The 14,969-nt window shown below is 50.2% G+C and overlaps 1 protein-coding gene across 3 annotated transcripts; it reads left to right on the top strand.

Annotated features, from left to right (window-relative positions):
* Positions 1–162: 162 nt before the first annotated feature.
* On the top strand, positions 163–10,261 carry LOC113915734 (oocyte zinc finger protein XlCOF6-like). Of its 3 annotated transcripts, XM_035725159.1 has the most exons (5): positions 173–299; positions 567–844; positions 2,406–2,540; positions 2,680–2,875; positions 6,472–10,261. In XM_035725159.1, the coding sequence occupies exons 4-5, from the start codon at positions 2,773–2,775 to the stop codon at positions 8,784–8,786; spliced, it is 2,418 nt and encodes an 805-aa protein (XP_035581052.1). In that variant the 5' UTR covers positions 173–299; positions 567–844; positions 2,406–2,540; positions 2,680–2,772; the 3' UTR covers positions 8,787–10,261. The 3 variants fall into 3 exon arrangements, with proteins under 3 accessions (XP_035581050.1, XP_035581052.1, XP_035581051.1); XM_035725157.1 differs by lacking the exon at positions 567–844 and having other exon boundaries at positions 163–299; XM_035725158.1 differs by lacking the exon at positions 2,406–2,540.
* The last annotated feature ends 4,708 nt before the right edge of the window (positions 10,262–14,969 follow it).

Raw genomic sequence — 14,969 nt, 5'->3', positions numbered from 1 at the left:
GAGGGAACGGGACACGGCATTTCGAGGCGTGCGCACCCGCTGGGGGCGGGACTTCCGCCCTCGTGCCTCCCGCCTCCGCACCCCGCACCCCGCCCCGCGGTCTTTTAGCCTCAGGTTGGCTCCGTTTATCCCGTAAGGGTCCGGAGCGCGCGTCGGGGTCCGGGGGCCCGCTCGTGAAGCCGCGAGGGGAGGCGCCGTCCTCGGCGCACACAGTCGGGTCCCGGTGTCCGCTCCGCTCCGGCCCCGCTGCCGGCCCACCGAGTCCGATGGCGGCGGCCGCGCCCAGGGAGCCGCCGCAGGTAAGCGCTCGTCCCCCGGGCCCTCCCCGCCGTCCCCCCACCCAGACCCCGGAGGCCCGAGCGCGGGGCGCCGGCTCGCGGCCCTGCGGCCCAGGCCCCGGCGTCGGACGGGGCGGCGGCGGGGGGCGGGGGCCCCGTGTGCGAGCGCCGGCGTGCCGGCGTGAGGAGCGGGCTCCGGGCCGGGGGGCCGGCCGGGGCAGAGGCCGGAGGGGGTCTGCGCCGGCGGCGGGGAGCAGCACATCGCCCTTCTTCCTGTCGGGAGCACAGTGCGGCGCGGCCAGGGAGGCCCGCGCTGCCCGAGAAGCCCGGCCCTCCTGGCGCTGCTGAGGCGGTCTCCGCCCGGGGTCAATAGGCGTGGTCTGGCCGCGAGAGAGGAGAGCCCGCCGCGGGGGTGAGCGAGGAGGCCGGGCGCGCGGGAGGAGGGAATCGCGGTAGTCGGCGGTGGAGTCCGCGGACCGCTGCTCTGCGCGCGGTGGCTGTTGGCGAACCGGTGGACTCCCGGTCTGTGTTTTGAGAAGGGCCGCGGCAAGTGGTGCGTGTTGCAGGTGAGAAGAGAAAGGGGGCGGGGAGGGAGCGCCCCAGGGCTTTCGGTCCGTGGACCTTAAAAATGAAATAAAGACTGGCAGTTATTTTACCCGCACAGATGGGTCTATGTGGCAACGGAAGAAAAGTGCATGGAACAAACAGGCTGAGTCAGAACAGTAGGCCAGTGTGGAGAGCACGAGAGGTAGTCTTGTTTCAGGGGAAAGAGGCGAAGTTGGGACGGCTGTTATAAACTACAGGTCCACTGGAGTAAACTGGGAGTTGTGGCTTCTCATTGGCTGAGGTGTTGGGTGGGGTGATCAGGAAATCCTGTCTTTTTGGGCCTGTGCTAGTGCAGTAGTGTCCCCATATAAGGTCAAGTCAGTCTCTTCCTTTTGGTCTGCAGTGGATCACTGGCAGTGACTGAGAGCTCCCTGTGCTGCAACCTCCCGACTCCATTTTCCTGAGGTTTCCAATTATTGATTTTCACAGTTCCCAGCAGCTGAAGGGGTGGAAGCTCCCATTAAGTGGATTGAAGGTAGCAGTGGGTAGATTTTCCTGGGGGAGGTCCTACATTGTTTTGAAATTGTTTGCAGTCTCAGATGTGTCAGAGAAGAGTGAGTCGTGGAATCGACTAGGGAGCTGGACAGCAAAGTTTGGGAAACGGGGAAGGTTTCAGGATGGAGGGTTGGAAAAGTGATGGCTCCCATGTGGGCCGGGTGGAGATTTGGCTCACATTTAGGAAGGGAATGCAGAGCGTAGTGGCAACGCTGCCGCTAGGTCAAGCATCCTCCTAAGAGGTGCTGAAGAGTGGTTCTGTGGCGCGGCACGTGGTTGTGGTTGATGGGCATTGTCAACATGAGTGAAGGAGAGAGAGAGATCTGGCAGATGATGGCCAAGGTTCCTTGGGATGATTGGAAGAGATGGCTGAGGACATCTCCGATTGAGACAAGGTGACAGTGAGGCGGGGGCTGCTCTCTGTCCCGCGTTCTAGGGCTTCACCAGAATCTTGTGGTCAGCTTTTATGGTGTCTGGGGTGTTTCAGAGTGTTCCTGCTAGATAAAGTCTGGGGCAAATGTCATTTGTGGTCCCTCCCTGTGCCTGGCAGGGAGACCCTTAGGGCTGGGGTTTTCACAGAGGTACAGTAGAGGACGATTGGTTCCCGATTGTGGTGGGACAGCGTGGGCAGCAGAGAAGTGGAAGAGGGTCTGTGAGTATCCGAAGCTGACCGTGGTTGTGTCTGTTACTCAAGGGAGGGTTACAGGCAGCTGAGGCGGGCTTCTCAGCAGCATTTGAGGCTTTCCCTGTTTTGGGATCCATGGGAGTACTGGGTGGGACTGGAACCTGTTTGAGTTTGTCAAACATCCTGTGGATGTCACGTGACAAGTACGAGTGTGAGTCAAGGGAGGATCCTTTGTTGTGGGGCAGGAAGGTGTGGGAGTTCATCTGTGGGGTCTGAAGACGTGAGAGTGGTAGAGTCTACAGAATCCTGTACACGTGGAGGGGAAGTGTGAGCTAAGGGCCTCAGCGCCCTGGTACTGAAGACTTCCTGGTAAGGCAGGGCGTATAATTGGCTGTCTTGAGGGCACAACGTGGGAGACTCCATGGGAATACCGTGGCAGGGGGATGACCTTGCAGGCCAGACCCAGAGCTTAGAGTGCATCCATGTGTCCCCCTGCCTGTTGCTGCTGAGGACTGAACACAGTGACTGATGGGAAGGTGAGAGGAGCGTGGCATTAGAGGCCCCAGGACCTGGTATTTATTCTGAGGTGGGGAGTCTGGGGTGGATGTTGGGGGGTTGGATTGTGGGTTCTCAGAGAGAGGATGTTCATGATTTCATCTGTCTGTTTCATGAAAGGGTGGTGTGACCTTTGAGGACATTGCCGTGTACTTCTCCTGGAAGGAGTGGAAGCTTCTTGATGAGGCTCAGAGACGGCTGTACCACCATGTGATGCTGGAGAACTTTACACTTATATCCTCACTGGGTAAGGCCCTCACCTTCTCCTTGACCTGGACAAGACTCTATTCTGCGTCCCCCCTCTGCATTTTCCAGGGTAGGTTTGTCCTTCTCTCGTGTGGACTGTGGGCACTGCTTGCTTTCCCAGCTTTCTGGTTAGTTGCTTTTGTTGCTAGCTCTGAGTTGTTGGTGTTCCCTTTTCTCCGCCCTGCAGCTCCCAGTGCCCTCTGTGCTGAGCCCTGATCGGGTAAGATTGGAGGTCAGTGGTCATGCAGTGAGGCTGATGGATTGCACCTTGCTTGCCCTCTCCCTGGCTGGGTCCATGTGTCTAGATCCATGACTTTTCGATGGCCTAGGTTTTTCCCCTTCTCTTAGGTGACATTTCCTTGTGCCTGAAATTGGAGGCATTGGTATGGTCACTACCTTAAAGGACCGTGGGCTAGTTCTCAAGAATGTCCTGTATGGATCTTTTGGTTTTAGTTTTTAAAGATTTTATTGATTTATTTGTCAGAGAGAGAGAGAGAGCAGCAGCAGGCAGAGGGAGAAGCAGGCTCCCCTCTTAGCAAGGACCCCCAATGCAGGACTCGATCCCAGGCCTCTGGGATCATGACCTGAGCCGGAGGCAGACGCTTAACCGACTGAGCCACCCAGGTGCCCCTGTATGGATCTGTTTGTAATGTGTACATCTCTCTTCTACCTTCCCCCCTCCTTCAGGTTTGTGAGGTATGATTGACAAATCGAATTATATAATTGAAAGTATTATGTAATGATTTCATGTACTTAAACATTATGAAATTAAGGGTGCCTGGGTGGCTCAGATGGTTGAGCGTCTGCCTTTGGCTCAGGTCATGATCCCGGAGTCCTGGGATCGAATCCCGCATCGGGCTCCCTGCTCCTTGGCAGCCTGCTTCTCCCTCTGCCCCCCCCCCTCTCTCTCTCTCTCTCTCTGTGTCTCTCATGAATAAATAAATAAAAATCGTAAAAAAAAAAAAAAGATTATGAAATTAATACCAAAATGAAGTTAGTCAACACAACCATCACTTGGCATAGTTACTTTTGGTGGTGGTGGTGCTGAGAAAGCTTGATATCTACCCTCTTAGCAAATTTGAGCTCTACAAATGCAGTAGTAACTGTAGTCAGCATGCTGTATTAGTTCCTCAGGACTGAATCATCTTGTAAATGGAAATGTGTATACCTGACCACCATCTGCCCCCCTCTTCGTGGGCACAGGCGCTCTCTCAGTCTCTCCCTCACAAATAAATACGTCTTTAAAATAAAAAAAAGGATATCCATGTAAATAATGCCATACAGTATTTGTCTCTTCTGTGTGATGATTTCACCTGGCATAATGTTTTCCAAGTTCCTCCATGTTGTGGAAAGTGGCAGTGTTGCCTTTTTATGTCTTAGTTTTCATGCATGTGCGTGTTTACTGAACGTTCTTTTTTTTTTTTTTCTTAAAGACATACTTATTTGTTTGTTTGTTAGAGCACGCACAAGCAGGGGGAGTGACGGGCAGAGGGAGAAGCAGGATCCCCGCTGAGCAAGGAGCCCCACGTGGGGCTAGATCCCAGGACCCTAGGATTATGACCTGAGCCGAAGGCAGACGCTTAACCGGCTGAGCCACCCAGGCGTCCCGTGTTTCCAAAATGTTCTTTGTCACCTTACTATTTTTTTTTAAATTTATTCATGAGAGACAGAGGGAGAGAGAGAGAGAGAGAGAGAAGCAGAGGGAGAAACAGGCTCCCAAGGAGCAGGGAGCCCGATGTGGGACTCAATCCAGGACCCTGGGATCATGACCTGAGCTGAAGGCAGACGCCCAACCATCTGAGCCACCCAGGCGCCCTGTCACCTTACTATTTTGCTTAAACGTTAGAAAAAATTTTTTTTTGGAATCTGTACACCCCATGTGGGGCTGGAACTCACGGCTCCCGTGATCAAGTGTCACATGCTTTACCTGCTGAGCCTGCCAGGGCCCCCCGCCCCGCCCCGCCCCGCCCCGCTCCAGTTGTTCTTTGTAACTTTTCCATTTGGTACAGTCCTGCTTGTTTGCTTTTGCTTTCATTATATATGCTTTGGGTGTCCTGTTCAAAAACCCATTGCCAGGAGTAAGGTTAAAGAGGCTCTTCCCTCTGTTTTTGCTGGGCGTTTTAGGGTTTCAGGTCATAACTTTTGGTCTTTAATCAATTACACGTGCGTTTCAAGGAGTGCTATAAGATGGGGATCCAGTCTTATTCATTCATTTGGATACTCCTCTATTTCGCAGCAGTAGGACGAAAGAGGTTATTTCTTCCCCAGCGTCGTTTCTTGGCATAACGGTCAAAGAGTAGTTGGACCGTATATGTGTGGCTGTCCTTACGGGCTTTTCCTTCCATTCTGTTGTTCTGTTTTTATGCCAGTACCCAATTGTCTTGAATTGTCTAGCTTTGTGATCTAGTTTGAAATCAGAAATGTGCTGCTTAAAGGTTTGATCTTCTGAAGATGGCTTTGGCTTTAGGCTTTGGTTGACTTGGTGGCAAATGTTCCAGTGTCCTCTGCGGAGCCGGAAGCTGGAGGCTCTGCTGAGCAGGGACTGCAGTCGCACCCACCCTGTGGCAGATGGAGATAGCCCCAGGCTTTATTTCCCACCCGTCCCCACCTGTCTCTGCTAATAACAGTCTCCAGCTGTCGTTTCTGTGTGCTTGTGCTTTTTTATGCTCCACTGTGGACTAGTCCATCTTAATTGGACGGTTGAGCCCTCGGAGGCTAATGTCACTCATGGACAGCTGTTGCGTTGATGTTTCTTGGGGTGAAGGATGGTATCTCTCATTCTCCCTTGCTGCTGATAACAGTTCCATAGGACGTTCTTCTGTGTCCATCGTGTCCTGAGTAGCTCTAGGATAGTGCTGGCGGTCCACTTGGCCTGTTTTCCTACAGCATTTCTATCTTCCTGTATCCTGTAGTTGCTCAGCTACGGCTTACAGGGAGGAGTGCCTTGTGTATCAAAGCATGGACATGCTCCAGACATGACCAGGTGGTGTCACAGGGAGCCCGTTTCTCATGAATGGTAGCTGGCAACGGTGTGATATCCGGCCTGTGTTTGATCGCACCGGGCACCTTTGTTTGTTCAGCCAGGGTTTGGTGCCATTGCCGATGGCCACACCCCGTTTCTGTCGTTCCTTCCTCGCTTTCCTCGCTGTTGACATTTTTTTGTCACATGCCTTCTACTCCTTTGGTAATTCCGTGAATTCCAGGACAGGGATAATCCCTGCATCTCAGGTGTGCACGTCTCTCCCATTTCTGTCACTGCTCTTTCTGTGTACCTCACCGTTCACCCCCAGACATTTTGAAATGAGACATTCACGTGTCCTTAAACTGACCTTGACTGCAGTCAGTTTCGTGTGATTGGATTGTGCTGCAGCCGTCTACTCAGCCAAACACCAGCAGCAGAAACGGTCCTACACAAACCTTTGTGTAGGCAGAAAACAAGTTGTAGACCCTGGCTCTCTCCCTTGTGTCATACCCTAGTGTTTTTGTCCTTCTGGTGTGCTCTCCATAATACTTTGGCCACTCCTTCAGTTGAATTTCATCTCGTGTGTGTGGAAAAGCGTGCCATACAGTCCTGCCTAGATGAGTCGGGTGCGTGTATGTGATGGGCTCACCCCCTCGCTATAGTCAACACAAATTTCACCAGCGCTTCTTCGCCTTCGCCTTCAGGTTGCTGCTGTGGAGCAGAGGATGAGGCACCCTTTGCCCAGAGCACTTCTGTAGGCGTGTCACAGACCAGGACGCCCAAGGCAGCTCAGTCTTCCCGGAAGACCCACCCCTGTGAGATGTGTGGTCCAGTCCTGAGAGACATTTTCCACTTGTCTGCGCACCAGGGAAAAGAAAACAGCCAGAAGCTGTTGAGGTGTGGGGCCTGTGGGAAACGATTTTATTTCAGTGTAAAGTTTCAGCAGCAGCAGGAGCAGCACGTGGCAGCAGAACCCTCCAGAAGCCGTGTGGACAGGGCCTCTGTTGTGAAGAGCTGGGGATTCCATGGTTCAGGAAAGCCCCTTACCTGTGGAGAAGTTCAGAAGGACTTCCTGTCTGGCTCGGGGCATCTGCAGCAAGAGGCCACTGATACTGGGGAGAAGCCACACACGATCACCCAGCGCAGGGCAACTTTACAAAGCAGAAAAAGTCATGACACTTGGGGAGAATGCAAGAACACCTTTAGTCCCAAACACACACATAATCGGGAGCAGGGTGTCCACCTTGGAAGACAGTCCTTTGTGTGTAGTGAATGTGGGAAAACATTCAGGTACAAATCTTTATTTGCCATACACCAGAGATACCATACTGGAAGAACACACGAGTTTGGTCAATGTGGAAAATCGCTTAAGCAGACGCCAACGCTGAAGGAACATGGAAAGACTCACAGTGCATCCAGGCAGTACACGTGCAGCAAATGTGGGAAATCCTTAGGCCACAAATCTGTCCTCATTCATCCCCAGGGATGGCACAGTGGAGTGAAGAGTTACGTTTGCAGTGGATGTGCAAAAGCTCTTAGCTGTAGCTCAGTGTTGATTACTCATAGGGTTGAGTCTGGAGAAGGGTTTTTTAAGTGTCATGGCTGTGCAAAATCTTTTCCCTCTATGTCTGCCCTCTCCTATCATCAGAGATCTCATGCAGGGGAAAGACGGTATGAGTGCGGTGACTGTGGAAAATCTTTTACCAGTAGTTCTACCCTCCGTTCTCACCAGAGAATTCACACTGGTCATAAGCCTTATAAATGCAGTGCATGTGGGAAATCTTTTGTTCGTAATTCTTCCCTACGTTATCACCAGGCCGTTCATAGTGGAGAAAGGCCTTTTGAGTGTACCGAATGTGGCAAATCTTTTATGAGTAGTAATGGCCTCCGTTATCACCATAGTGTTCACACCGGAGTGAAGCCTTATAAGTGCCATGAATGTGGCAAATCTTTTATGAGTCGTTACCGCCTTCGCGGTCACCAGACCATTCACACTGGAGAAAAGCCTTATAAGTGCGATGAGTGTGGGAAATCCCTTGCTAGTAGTTATTCCCTCCGTTCTCACCGGAGACTTCATACTGGAGAAAGGCCTTATGTGTGTATTGAATGTGGGAAATCCTTTCTCCATAAAATTACCCTTAATAAACATATAAAGCTTCACTCAGGTGAACGGCCTTATAAGTGTAATGAATGTGGGAAATCTTTTACTACTAGATATACCCTCCGTTATCATCAGCGAATTCACACTGGACAGAAGCCTTATCAGTGCATTGAATGTGGGAAATCTTGTACTACTAGTTCTGACCTCCGTAGTCACCAGAGAGTTCACACTGGAGAACGGCCTTATGAGTGCAGTGAATGTGGGAAGTCTTTTACTCGTAATTCTGCCTTCCGTTATCACCAGAGACTTCACACTGGAGAAAGGCCTTATGAGTGCTGTGAATGTGGGAAATCGTATACTAGTAGTGCTGCCCTCCGTTCACACCAGAGTGTTCACACTGGACAGAAGCCTTATGAGTGCTGTGAATGTGGGAAATCTTTTACCACTAGTTCTGCCCTCCGTTATCACCAGAGATTTCACAGTGGACAGAAGCCTTATAAGTGCAGCGAATGTGGCAAATCTTTCACCACTAATAAACAGCACCGTGTTCACCAGGTAGTTCACAGTAGAGAGAGGCCTTATGAATGCCCTGAATGTAGCAAATCCTTTTCACGAAAACATACACTCAATACACACAAAAAGCTTCACTCAGGTGAACGGCCTTATAAGTGTAATGAATGTGGGAAATCATTTACTGTTAGTTCTACCCTCCGTTTGCACCAGAGACTTCATACTGGAGAAAGGCCTTATGAGTGCCGCGAATGTGGGAAATCTTTTACTGTTAGTTCTGCCCTCCGTTTGCACCAGAGTGTTCACACTGGAGAAAGGCCTTATGAGTGCCGTGAATGTGGGAAATCTTTTATCAGTCATAATGGTTTTAGATACCATTCCAGTCTTCACACTGCAGGAAGGATTTAAAATAGCACAGAAGGTGATACTTCTTGCTTAGTATAGTTTCGGCTGGAGGACAACCTCTGAGGCAGCCACCTACCTGACTGGAACGTGGTTCACCCAAATGTCTGCAGTGGAGTGACTTCCCATAAGTTCCAGCTATTTTCAGAAAAATTCAGAACCTGCATTGTGCTTTCTGATGTGCATGCAGTTATTGCACGATGGACGTCCCTGTCAGTGTCTGTGGCAGAAGTCCTTTCACCTCTGCCACCTGGCGGTTCCCATAGTGTGCATAAGTCACCACCCCAACATGGTTAATGATGCTGACCTGTCTGCTTTCTCGTTTGCGCATCTAAATTATGGGTAATTGGAAGTCCTCATTCTGTTCTAAATTAGGGCATGGATGTGACCCAATGTTGGTCCACAGTGAGTGATCTGAGTTCTGGGTGGTGACTTGCACAGGAAGACTAAATCCCATCGGGATGTTGGTCTCACTCTTCTTTGATGACTCTAGCTCCCAGGTCACCACACAGGAATTATGTGCCACGTGTTGCTCTGGTTGATGCATTAGTAAATGCCATCTTGTTTTAGTTACCTTTAATTTTGTACGTTGTGTGCACTCTAGGGGGTGGTGGTTTCAAAGCAGGATTGGTAGGGTCGCCTGGGTGTCTCAGTCAGTTAGGCGGCTGCCTTCAGCTCAGGTCATGATCTTTGGGTCCTGGGATCGAGCCCCGTGTCTGGCTCCCTGCTTGGTGAGAGCCTGCTTCTCCCTCTCCGTCTATTTGTGCTCTCTCTCTCTGTCAAATAAATGAATAAAATCTTTAAAAAAAATAAGAAAGCAGGATTGGGCTCTCAACATGAGGGAACGAGTAGACTGCGCATCCCAAACTTGGCTGTGTCTGAGAGGATAATTGCAAATAAATAACAACATACATATATAGATAATCCAGCTTCTGTGTTAATTTGCATTATAACACAGGACCTTTGTGATGGGCTGAATTGTATATCCCAAATCCATATTTTGAAGTTATAACCCCCAGTCCCTCACAGTGTTACAATAGTTAGACATAGGGCGCCTGGGTGGCTCAGTTGGTTAAGCGACTGCCTTCGGCTCAGGTCATGATCCTGGAGTCCCGGGATCGAGTCCCACATCAGGCTCCCTGCTCGGCGGGGAGTCTGCTTCTCCCTCTGACCCTCTTCCCTCTCGTTCTATCTCTCATTCTCTCTCTCTCTCAAATAAATCTTAAAAAAAAATAGTTAGACATAGCATCTTTAAAGAGATCATGAAGTTGAAATGGGTTATTAGGATGGACTCTTACGCATATGGCTGGCACCGTCATAGGGAGATGAGGATACAGTCACACAGATGACCATGGGAAGACAGGGAATCCTCGTCTGCAAGCCAAGGAGAGAGGCCTCAGAAGAAACTAACCCTGCTGACACCTTATGTTTGATGTTGAGACTCTGGATTTGGGGGAAAATAAATTTCTGTTGTCTGATCACCCTGTGTATGGTATTGTGTTATATGACAGTTCTAGCTAATACAGCCTCCCAGGATCCATACCTGGGTTTTGTGGTCGGGATGCCAGGAAGTTTTGTGTGCTCAGAGGTCACCCTGAAGAGGGAGCAGTTGAGACCATCTTCAGTGCTTGTGGAAAGAACAATATTTTGCTTGTCCACAGCTGATAGCACAGGATGCCAGGTGCTGTTGAGTGGAATCTGTACCCCAGATCCTTCATCGGAGCCTTGTGATGTGTTATACAGTATTCACTTGTAACACCGCAGGGGCAGGGGAACTGTAATTTGTAATCTAGATGATTGAGTCATTAGGTACTTAGAGGACACATCAGGCCTCTCATGGAGTGTGTGTCTTATAAAAGTATTTCCACAGGGGCGCCTGGATGGCTCAGTTGGTTAAGCGACTGCCTTTGGCACAGGTCATGATCCCAGGGTCCTGGGATCGAGCCCCGCATCCGGCTCCCTGCTCGGCAGGAAGCCTGCTTCTCCCTCTCACACTCCCCTCTGCTTGTGTTCCCTCTCTCACTGTCTCTCTCTTTCTGTCAATTAAATAAATAAAATCTTTAAAAATTATTTCTACAGGTGGTGTAGTGACTGACTGGGCAGGATCAGTGTCACAAATTCTTCACTTTCAGACACACATCCTGTGTAACAGGTCATTCTAAAATAATCCAAAGGTCCCTGAATTCTGTTTTGCTCTCTGATGGCTTACATGTCAAGGCCATTGTGTTGCAGGCAGGAAAAAGGTAAAGACAAGGGAGAATTCATCCTCCAGGGATGTAGCTTTTGTGACCCTGCCGAGCCAGCATGCCTGTTGGTATCCTGAAGGACTGTGGCAGACACCTGTTCTGAAACATCCTCCTCCCAGGGTGTCTCCCAGGTACTCCCCAGGCCTAGCGCTAAAAAAGATCTTTCTGGAGGTGGTGGTGCGGAGTCCTGCTCCCATTAATGGTTGCTAAAGATGTTTCCCAAAGTCCTTGAATAAACCATTTCTCCTCTAGGTGGATTTCTCAGCCTTTTTCGTTGGCCTGAAGGCTGGAGGTTGTTTTGCAAGTATGTCCCTTTCAGTCTACAGTACTGTTTTCTTCTCTGGATGTGCACCACTATTGATCTCTGCATCTGGTTGGAGCACGTGGGTTATTTCCAGTGCTTCCCTTTTACAAACAAATCCCTCTATATATTTTCATTATAATTCCTTATGCAGATAGAGGTTTCATTTCTCTTCTGCTAAATCTCAAAGCACAATGACTAGGCACAGGCAGGTGAGTGTTAACATTCTCATGAAAGGGCGAAAATGGGGTCTGAAGGGTTCACTATTGCATTCCCACCAGGCATGTATGAGAGCTCCAGTATATTCATTCCTGCCAGTACTTGACAGGGTCAGTCTTCAATGTCAGCCCTTTTAATACGTGTGTAGTGGTATGTTGTAATTGCATTTCCTAGAGATTTCTGCCTTTCAGCATTGTTTCATGTGTTTCTTTACCACCTGTATGTCTTCTTTGGTACAATTTCTGTTGACATCGTTGCCTGTTTTCTTTCATACGAGTTATGCGTAGTTCCTTTTCATTTAGAAGTAAGACCTGTATAACCACGTTGGAATTTTCCTCATTTGCACATTGTGTGATATTTTTCTTGATGGAGTCTTAGCAATCCTGGAAGGCTATTTCCTCATTTTTCCTGAGATTTTTTTGTGTCCTGCACAATATCATGGCCCAAAATACCTTACACGTTTAAGTTTAGGGTGCATTCCTACCGTTATGGAATGCCTTTGTAAAGTCCAGGCATTCAGAAATACAGAACTGCATCCCTGCTTTGTCGTGCTTGCCAAATTCCAAAGTATAAATTCTTCCATTATGAGAGTGGGATATGCTCAAAGAAGGTGCTGGAAAACTACTTGGGTGTTTGGGGGAAAAACTAAACTTGGGCAGGTGCAGGCAAGACACTTCACAACACTTAGCAGACAGCAGCTGTGGGGGCTGTGAGCTGGCTGGAGGTCTGCAGGAGCCTCACAGGCAGGAGACCTTAATCCTGACAGGCCAGAGGGGAGGGACGTCCCTGAACAACCTGACTGGTGACTGAAAATCTGGCTTGTCTTACCTAAGTAGTGAGAAGGTTGTTGTGTACACCCACTCAGGTCAGAGTTGCTTCCTCTGATCCCACCCAGTATATTGGAAGGACTTTCCCGCTCAAGTGATTACCTCCAAATGATTTAATTCCTTCTCTTTGTGTTAAGAGTCAACTCCTGGTCCGCAAAGGAGTCTACATTCCGTGCAGCTCACCACTGCTGTGAGCTGTGTTTCCGGACAGCTGACAGGAGAAGGCTATAGGGCCACTTCTGGCGGCCGCCTGCTTTGAAGGACTGGGGGCCAGGTGGAGCAAGGCCTTACCCACAGGACTGGGGTCAGTGCTGGCCTTCCTCTCCACTGGAAGGACAGGAGTCGAGGTGGAGTAGAGCTTCTACCAGAAGGAAAAGGGTCCCCAGGTCAGGCAGGTTAGTGTGGGAATCTGCTAGGACTGTTTTGCCTTGTACCCAGGTGAGATCATGGTCTCATCCGGGAGGTTCAGCCAAGAAGAGGCCTGCATGGGGACCATGATGCTGGGTGGGAGGGCAAGTGTGGTGCAGGGACTGCACCTGCAGGAGGCTGACACACCTGGAGGCAATTCAGGAAGGTCCCGCTGTGTTGCATCCCTTAACTTCCTTTGGAGTTGATGTTCCCATGTTTGGCACCTGAAGGTAAGGCCCTGCCCAGAGCTGCGGCCATTCTAGACCAGGTATGAGACACAGCACAGTCCAGAGGTGAGTCCTCTATTCCACCTACATGCACCAATATGACCGCTGGCGCCTTCTGGTACCGATGAGGTGTAGAAGGTTGGACTAAACTCCACAGATTAGGTTGTCCACGATTACCTTTAGAGGAGAAGACCTCGACAAATTATGGTTGGTCAAGAAATAGGACTTGTAATGTTGGGGCACGGGGGGTTAAAGACCACCTAGCCTGGGAGTCCCAAACAGACTAGGTTTGGCCACTCCCTGGTGACAAAATCCAAAGTCAGAGAAAGCAGTGGTGGTAAACAAGAAAGGAATCTCAGGGAGCCCACACAGAGAAGACCATGGCCTCACCTCTCAATGATTGTCTCCAAAGTACGGAGAACACTTCCAGGTTTATAGAAGGAAAATGTGGGGCCAAGGTGGGTGGGTACATGCAGGTAGGCAGTGAAAGTCAAATAGATCATTGTCCTGGAGTCAGTCATGGGTGGGGACTTGCTGGCTCAGGGCAATCCTTAGTGTTCTAGGGCTAGTTTTTGTTCCCATCGGGATGCCTTGCCATTGGGGTCTTCCATCTGAGTGAAGAGACAAACTGGAAAGAAGAACCCAACTAGAAAGTTTGAGGTCAAAATGGGGGCAGCCGAGGTCCTCTTTCTGTAGTAAGAAAAACAGTATGTATGGGTGAAGCCACCTCAGGGCCACCGGCCAACCTAGTAATCTTGAAGGTGTAACAAGCACCCTTAGACTTCATGATGGATTAACCTTTCTCTGTTTATCTGTAGGTCATGCTTTCTCTCCTGGAAAGTGCCGAGCATTCTGCATGCCACAAAACAGAACAGACCCTTTTGCACGACCCCTGGGTACTAAGGAACCAGACCCCCTTGTACAACCTCCCAGCAGTGTGGTAACATCTGTAGCTGCACCATTGAGTGTGCATGTAGTCAAGAAACGTTTCAGACCCCTGTACTCCATTTATTGGTTAACTGCCCTAAAAGTTTTATTTTTTTTAAAGGTTTTTATTTATTTGACAGAGAGATAGAGAGTACAAGTGGGCAGAGTGGCAGATGGAGAGGGAGAAGCAGGTTCTCTGCTCAGCAGGGAGCCCGATATAGGGCTCCATCCCAGGACCCCGGGATCATGACCTGAGCCGAAGGCAGACGCTCAACCAACTGAGCCACCCAGGCGCCCCTGCCCTAAGCTTTAGAAACCCAAGTGTCCGGCAGAAACCTTGGATTTGCCCTCTGCACAAGAGTCCACCTTCTCCCCAGCCTCCTGATGAAAACTCATATTCCTTTCCAGTGAACATTTTCTATGTTCATTGAAGAGTTGTAATCCCTTAAGAGAAAAACAGACATTTTAGACATTCCTTTTTTAAGGAGGGAAATGTGTGCTTCCCTTTTTCTCTTCAGGCTCGCTTGTGGTTGGCCACAGTGTACTTACCTGGACTTGAAATTCCTCTGTTCCTAAAGAAACTGCTGGTGAAATAACTGGCTATTTCTACTTAAGGTTGACAGTACTATGCCTCAATGTTTTCAGGAATGACAAAAGTCACATTTTGATGATAAAAAGCCTCAAATGTCCAGGCACATGGGTCTAGCACGGTAACATGCTCTGTTTGATTCTATCTTTTCCTAGACGTGTGGAGCCTTCTCCTAAAAGGTCTCTGAGCTGGTAACTATCCTTAGCTTTTCCTGATGTGGAGGGAGACCTAAGCTCTGGAACGCCGGGGTGGAGGGCGCCCGTCCTGAGACCGCCGCAACTCCGGGAGCCACACCCCCCCGGAAGAGCCTCGGCCTTGAGGACGCAGCGAGGAGCCAATGAGGGAACGGGACACGGCATTTCGAGGCGTGCGCACCCGCTGGGGGCGGGACTTCCGCCCTCGTGCCTCCCGCCTCCGCACCCCGCACCCCGCCCCGCGGTCTTTT

Source organism: Zalophus californianus, chromosome 17, assembly GCF_009762305.2.
Source record: "Zalophus californianus isolate mZalCal1 chromosome 17, mZalCal1.pri.v2, whole genome shotgun sequence".
Lineage (NCBI taxonomy): Eukaryota > Metazoa > Chordata > Mammalia > Carnivora > Otariidae > Zalophus > Zalophus californianus.
This window is presented reverse-complemented; position numbering and strand designations above follow the sequence as displayed.